Genomic DNA, 6,755 nt, shown 5'->3' with positions numbered 1-6,755 from the left:
CAGCGTAGGGGGGGCTGCGGAGGGGGGTGGGTCACTGTGGGACTCACTGCCACCCCCCTGCCCCGCAGCCGACACCCCCCAGGGCTCACCGTGGTCCGTGGCAAAGCAGTCGATGGTGTCCATGTTCTCCCAGAGTGCTTCCACGTCCTGGCGCGTGCCCAGCGCTGGCCGCACGGCCGCCTGGCCCTCCCCGAGGCGCCCCAGATCGTCCCGGCCCAGGAAGAGGTGGTGCGGGGCCACCTCACACGTCACTGCCACCCCCTTCTGCTTGGCCGCCTTGATAAGCAGGATCTGGGGGCGACCACCGTGAGGGACAGCCCTTGATGGCCCTACACCCCAGGGTCCCCCCAGCACTCACCTCCTCCCTGCGGGCCACGTGGCAGATGTGCACGGGGCGCTGGTACAGCTGGGCCACCATCAGGACGGCAGCCACCGTCTGCCGCTCAGCATGGGCCACCACGGGCAGGTGCCGCGGCCACTGCTCGAAGTGCTGGGGGAGAAATGGGGGGAGAACAGGGGGCTGGTGGGCACCAGGAGCCACGTGGGGCCCTGTGCCCACCCCTGCCCCCACAGCGGCTCACCTCCATCCACAGAGAGACGTCGTCCATTCGCAGGCTGGAGAAAGTGTCGTTCAAGTACAGCTTGAGCCCGGCAGCTGCCCCGGCCAGGCCGCCCAGCGTGCCGGCGTTCTCCGGGGAAGCCCCCAGGAAGAGGGCGAAGTCGCAGCGGGCTCCGGCCTCAGCCAGCTGTGGGGTGAGAGGCCGTGGGTGCTGGGCTCAACACAGCCAGCACCAGAGCAAGCAGCACAGCTGGCACCACAGCACTCGGGGAAGGGGGGTGGGAGTCGTGCCCAGCCCTGGCAGCCCCTCACCTTCTGTGCCAGGGCAAAGGAGGCAGCGTCGGTGATGGCGGGGCTGGTGTTGGGCATGGCACACACCATGGTGATGCCTCCCGCCAGGGCGGCTGCTGTCCCTGACGCAAAGTCCTCCTTGTGGGTACCACCCGGCTCGCGGAGGTGGACATGGACGTCAATCAGGCCTGGGAAGCAGGGCAGCATCAGCACCAGCAGCCCCCGGCTGTGGGGGAATGTCTCCTCTCTCTGCAGCAACCAAAAACCCCCCAGCCCCCTGTCCTACCTACCTGGCAGGCGGATGAGTTTCTGGGACGTCATGCAGTCCACGTGCATCTTCAGTGGAGGGGCTGCCCCGATTTGGCCCAGTGCCTGTGGGGACAGCAGGATCCATGGGAACAGAACTCAGGAACAGGCCAGGATGAGGAAATCTACACATACCACATCTGAAACCCCACAGCAACACCCACCTACAGCACCTGCCCCACAGCACCTAAAACAGGACAAGGGGGAACAGATTCCAGGTGAAAGCAGAGAGATGAGATCTTAGGAAGAAATTATTTGCTGTGAGGGTAGTGAGACACCGGCCCAGGTTGTCCAGAGCAGCTGGAAGAGTTGAAGGCCAGGTTGGATGGGGCTTGGAGCACCCTGGTCTAGTGGGAGGTGTCCCTGCCCCTGGCATGGGCTTGGGACTGGATAATCTTTAAGGTGCCTTCCAACCTAAACCAGTGTGGGATTCTCTGACTTTACTACTCCAGCTCCCCCTTCACTCCCTCACCTGCACCCAGGTCCCTTGGACCCCTTGTGCCCCAGCCCACCTCCACGAAGAGCTTGGTGCACTTGATGTCGATGATGAGTGGCACAGAGTAGTCAACAGCCAGGCGCCGGGTGCGGTAGCCCTTGGTGACAAAGGAGGAGAGCCGGCGTCCCCCAGAGTTGCGCATGGAGAGGTTGATGACCATCTCAAAGTGGTTCTCTGCCAGGTAGTCCAGGATGCTGCGCTGGGTCTCTCGGGCACCGACCTCACTGTTGTCTGCCTCTTCAAAGTGCCAGTCTACGGCCATCACCTGCCAGCAGCCACACTGGTCAGAGCTCCCTGACCTCCTGAGGTGCCCCGAGGCCCAGCCAGCCCCCAGCCCTGACCTTGATGCCGTGCTCCGTGTAGAAGTCAGCGGTGCCAAGGCTAGCATACAGCTTGTAGCCGAGGCTCTCCAGGGTCCGCACCGTGGGCAGCAGCTCGCTCTTGTTCTGCAGCAACAACCCCGAGGTTGGTCAGAGGGCAGAGGGGCAGTCCCCCGCCCCCTCCCTTTCCCCACCCACCTTGTAGCTGCCGATGGTCAGCAGGATGTTCTTCTTGGGGATCTTGAAGCCAGTGCTGAGCATGGCCTTCAGGTAAGCCTCGCAGCGGTTCTCCCCAAAGCAGGCCACCTCGCCTGTGCTGGTCATCTCCACACCCAGCACCACGTCAGCACCCGCCAGGCGTGAGAAGGAGAACTGGGGGACCTGGGAACAGCAGGGGCTCAGGAGGGGTCAGGAGCTGCCCAGCCACATGCCCCAGCCTGGACCCCATGGTCCCCGCTAACCTTGACACCGACAATGCCCGTGCCTGTCATCAGTCCCACCGGTTCCACGTCCTCACCCATGATCACCTGGCTGGCCAGAGCCACCAAGTCCACCCCCAGCGTCTTAGAGACAAAGGGAAAGGAGCGGGAGACGCGGACATTGCACTCAATCACCTTCAGCTGGTCATCCTGGGGAGAGGGGAAGCCATGAGGCACATCTTGGGATGCTGGACATCCATCCTCCCTTTAGAACGGCCACCCCCCTGTCTAAGGTACCTTGGCAATGAGCTGCAGGTTGAAGGGCCCAGTGACCTGCAGCTCCTGCCCCACAGCATGGACGATGGCCTTGATGCGCTCCAGTGTCTTGGGGGTGATGTCCTGGGGGGGTGTCACCAGTGTGGCATCCCCTGAGTGCACTCCGGCATTTTCCACATGCTCTGAGATGGCAATGGCCACCACCACACCATCACAGGCCACTGCATCCACGTCAATCTCCTGCAAGCAAGGACACGGTCACAGCCTGAACCAGGACGGGGTGCTGGTGGGGAGTGGGGGGATGCCAGAGCTGTAGCAGCCTCCTGGATGGACCTTGGCCTCCTGAATGAACTTGGAGATGACAACGGGCTGCTCCTTGGACACGGCCACAGCGTTGCTCAGGAACTTTTCCAGGTCACTGTCTGAGTAGGCCACATTCATGGCGGCACCACTCAGCACGTAGGAGGGTCGCACAACACAGGGGTACCCCACCTTGCAGCAGAAGCTCTTGGCTGACTGTGAGAGAGACGACAGCCTCAGAGGATGTGCTGAGGGCCGACCCCTGGGGGCAGCCCCGTCACCCTCATCCGCACCCACCTCCATGTCAGAGAGTTCCTTCCAGAGGGGCTGGCTGATGCCAATGGAGTCAAGCAGGCGGGAGAACTTGAAGCGGTTCTCAGCCGAGTCAATGGCCTCTGGAGAGGTGCCCAGGACACGGCACTGCTGCCGGTGCAGGGCCATGGCGATGTTGTTGGGCAGCTGCCCACCCATGGACAGGATGACACCCTCGGGGTTCTCCAACTCGTAGATGTCCATCACCACCTGTAGCAGCACATGGGGCAGGGGGCGGCTGGCACAGGGGCACCAGCAGCCCAGCCTGGCCCTGGCCCCACAGCAGGCAGGACCCCAGTCCTCTCACCTCAAAAGAGATCTCATCAAAGTAAAGGCGGTCGCACATGTCGTAGTCAGTGCTCACTGTCTCAGGGTTGTAGTTCACCATGATCGTCTTGAAGCCCATCTGCAGGGGAGCATGGGACACGGTGAGGCTGAGGGGCCCCGACTCCACCCCCAGAGCAGGACCCCCGCCCTGCAGGTGCCAGCTGACCTTGCGGAGCTCCTGGATGCAGCCGACAGCACACCAGTCAAACTCGACGCTGCTGCCGATGCGGTAGACGCCAGAGCCAATGACCATGACGTGGGGCTCGCGGAAGGCCAGGTCGTGCTCGGTGCCGTTGTAGGTCAGGTACAGGTAGTTGGTTTGGGCTGGCCACTCTGCTGCCACCGTGTCGATCTGCTTCACCACTGGCAGGATCTTCAGGTCGTGCCGCATCTTCCGCACAGCCAGCTCAGTGCTGCAAGGGGCAGGGTGAGCCGGGGCCAGGGGCCAGGTCTGGGAGCGGGGCCGACCCTCCCACCTCACCTGAGCACTGCCAGGGCCACCTGCTTGTCGGAGAAGCCGAGCTGCTTGGCCCGTGTCAGCACAGCAGGTGGCATGGTGCTCTGCTCCTCGCGGTACGACTCCAGCAGCGCCGCGTGGTCCGTGATGTTCTTCATCTTGTGCAGGAACCAGCGGTCGATCTTAGTCAGCTCGTAGAGCCGCTCGATGGAGTAGCCAGCCCGCAGCGCAGCCGCCAGCACGAAGATCCGCTTGTCCGTCGGTGTCTCCAGCTCCTGACGGGATTTGGGGTGAGCAGGGCCAGGTGAGGGGGCAGGCGGCCACCTCCTCCCCTCCCCAGCCCCACACCGTGCCCTGTGTCTTCCTGAGCCCAGCACTCACCACATCGGAGGCCTGCTTCACTGTGTGGTCAAAGCCCATGCAGTTCTCATCCACCATCCTCAGTGCCTTCTGGAAAGCCTCCTCGAAGTTCCTGCCAATGGCCATGACCTCCCCTGGGGACAGAGTGGTGAGCGGCCGGACCCTGTACCTGCCACCACCCTCCTGCACCCCAGCCCCCTGCACTCACCCACACTCTTCATAGAGCTGCCGATCTTGGTGCTGACACGCAGGAACTTGCTGAGGTCCCAGCGTGGGATCTTCACCACACAGTAGTCCAGGCTGGGCTCAAAGTTGGCAGTGGTAGAGTTGGTGACCGAGTTTCTGGGGAGGGGATGGGGGTGAGTGCTCAGGGCTGTCCCACTGGAGCAGTGGCCCCATTCCACGCCACCACAGTGCCGTTACCTGAGGAGGGGCAGGGGGATGCCCAGGGCCAGCTTGGCAGCCACATAGGCCAGAGGGTAGCCAGTGGCTTTGCTGGCCAGGGCGGAGCTGCGGGAGAGCCGGGCGTTCACCTCGATGATGTAGTACTGCAGGCAGCAGGGTCAGACCCTCTGGTCCTGGGGACACCAGGGACAGCCCCAGAGGCCAGGAGGCAGCCCGGGAGACACAAGGAGGGCCCTGGGGGTCTCTGCTCACCTGCTCCGACTCGGGGTTCAGGGCAAACTGGATGTTGCACTCGCCCACAATGCCGAGGTGCCGGACCACCTTGATGGCCGTGCGCCGCAGCATGAAGTACTCGGTGTCATTGAGGGTCTGGCTGGGGGCCACCACGATGGACTCACCCGTGTGGATCCCCAGCGGGTCCAGGTTCTCCATGTTGCACACCTGGCAGCGTGGGGTTCACCATGGGGTTCCCGGCCACCCCACATGTTGTCCACATATGGTCCTGGCTGCTGCTGCCCTGGCTGGGACCCTCTTGGTTCCCACCATCCCCTCCCCAGTGCAGGGGACCAACAGGGGGTCTCCTGCCCAGCCAGGGCACAGATGTGACCCCCAAGACATCCTCTGCATTGCAAGCCCCTAGGGCATGGGGGGTCTGGCTCAAGGGTCACAGCTCTGATGGCACACAGCACCTGTGCTGGCACCATGGAAGAGACAGGGGAGCCCTCCCCAGGGACAGGGTCAAGAAGGAGCTCCCCCCAGCTCCCACCTCTCCTGAGGTATCCCCCACCCCGTACCGTGACACAGTTGTCATAGGCATCTCGCACCACCTCGTACTCAATCTCCTTCCAGCCCTTCAGTGACTTGTCCACAAGGACCTGGGAGGTGTGGGTGAAGGCCTGGCTCACCAGGGCCACCAGCTCCTCCCGGCTGTTGGCGAAGCCAGAGCCCAAGCCCCCCAGGGCGTAGGCAGATCGCACCAGCACCGGGTACCCCAAACGCTCGGCTGCCGCCTGCGCCTGTGGGGAGACAGAGGCACAGTGGGAATGAGGAGAAGGCAACCCTGCCTGGGAGCTACCCCACAGTGCTACCCCATGGTGCTGCCCCACAGCCACCACATCCCATGCCAGACCTGTTCCAGGGAGGCAGCCGCCTCGCTGGGTGCCACGTGCTCCCCGATCTCCTCCATCTTCTCCACGAAGACCTTGCGATCCTCCGTCATCTCGATGGAGGTGACAGGGGTGCCCAGCACCCGCACACGGTACCGCTCCAGCACACCCGCCTTGGTGAGCTCCACACCGCAGTTGAGGGCTGTCTGCCCCCCGAAGGTCAGCAGCACCCCATCAGGGCGCTCGTTCCGGATCACCTGGAGGGCATGGACCCACAGGGGTGGGGCAGGGACCCACGGTGGCCCCACAGGACATGCCCTGCACCCTGTGCTGCCCAAAGATTCCCCAGCCCCTTGTATATCAGCCCCAAGCCTCCCCCAAACACCTCTCACCCCCTGGCCCCGTCACATCCGTGCCCCCCAACCTGGGGTACTCACCTGAGTGACATACTCAGGGGTGATGGGGAGGAAGTAGACCTTGTCAGCCAGCCCCTTGGAGGTCTGCACTGTGGCAATGTTGGGGTTGATCAGCACCGTCTGGATGTTCTCCTCCTTCAGTGCCTTGATGGCCTTGGAGGGGCAGAGGGGTTATGGCTGGCAGCCCCCCATGAACCTCCCACCCCACCTCCTGTGTCCCTGGTGGGTGCTCACCTGCGACCCCGAGTAGTCGAACTCTCCCGCCTGCCCGATGGAGAGGCCGCCGGAGCCCAGGATCAGCACCTTGCGGGGCCGGGATTCATCCTGGCCCCCTGCTGCCCCCTTCTTGGAGTTCAGCCAGTCCTGCAGGCGCTGCCGCACTGAGGGAGGCAGAGGACATGGGGG

General features: G+C 63.7%; 1 protein-coding gene across 1 annotated transcript in view; it reads right to left on the bottom strand.

Moving 5' to 3' along the window:
• CAD (carbamoyl-phosphate synthetase 2, aspartate transcarbamylase, and dihydroorotase) overlaps nucleotides 1-6,755 on the bottom strand; it is a 22,455-nt gene that overhangs the window by 12,382 nt on the left and 3,318 nt on the right. Inside the window, exons 4-26 of the mRNA XM_010001769.1 lie at nucleotides 6,585-6,730; nucleotides 6,372-6,503; nucleotides 5,958-6,191; nucleotides 5,623-5,844; nucleotides 5,081-5,269; nucleotides 4,847-4,971; nucleotides 4,632-4,765; nucleotides 4,445-4,557; nucleotides 4,088-4,338; nucleotides 3,773-4,019; nucleotides 3,587-3,685; nucleotides 3,265-3,489; nucleotides 3,001-3,183; nucleotides 2,689-2,907; nucleotides 2,434-2,601; nucleotides 2,171-2,353; nucleotides 1,994-2,098; nucleotides 1,669-1,917; nucleotides 1,141-1,222; nucleotides 872-1,038; nucleotides 582-746; nucleotides 359-490; nucleotides 2-291 (exon numbers count right to left, since the gene is read on the bottom strand). Coding sequence (XP_010000071.1) covers nucleotides 2-291; nucleotides 359-490; nucleotides 582-746; nucleotides 872-1,038; nucleotides 1,141-1,222; nucleotides 1,669-1,917; nucleotides 1,994-2,098; nucleotides 2,171-2,353; nucleotides 2,434-2,601; nucleotides 2,689-2,907; nucleotides 3,001-3,183; nucleotides 3,265-3,489; nucleotides 3,587-3,685; nucleotides 3,773-4,019; nucleotides 4,088-4,338; nucleotides 4,445-4,557; nucleotides 4,632-4,765; nucleotides 4,847-4,971; nucleotides 5,081-5,269; nucleotides 5,623-5,844; nucleotides 5,958-6,191; nucleotides 6,372-6,503; nucleotides 6,585-6,730 — 4,060 coding nt within the window. The remainder of the gene's footprint in view (nucleotide 1; nucleotides 292-358; nucleotides 491-581; nucleotides 747-871; nucleotides 1,039-1,140; nucleotides 1,223-1,668; nucleotides 1,918-1,993; nucleotides 2,099-2,170; nucleotides 2,354-2,433; nucleotides 2,602-2,688; nucleotides 2,908-3,000; nucleotides 3,184-3,264; nucleotides 3,490-3,586; nucleotides 3,686-3,772; nucleotides 4,020-4,087; nucleotides 4,339-4,444; nucleotides 4,558-4,631; nucleotides 4,766-4,846; nucleotides 4,972-5,080; nucleotides 5,270-5,622; nucleotides 5,845-5,957; nucleotides 6,192-6,371; nucleotides 6,504-6,584; nucleotides 6,731-6,755) is intronic.

The sequence above is a fragment of the Chaetura pelagica genome, unplaced genomic scaffold, assembly GCF_000747805.2.
Source record: "Chaetura pelagica isolate M959 unplaced genomic scaffold, ChaPel_1.0 scaffold307, whole genome shotgun sequence".
NCBI lineage: Eukaryota > Metazoa > Chordata > Aves > Apodiformes > Apodidae > Chaetura > Chaetura pelagica.
Note: the sequence above shows the minus strand (reverse complement) of the source record. Positions and strands in the feature narration are given on the sequence as shown.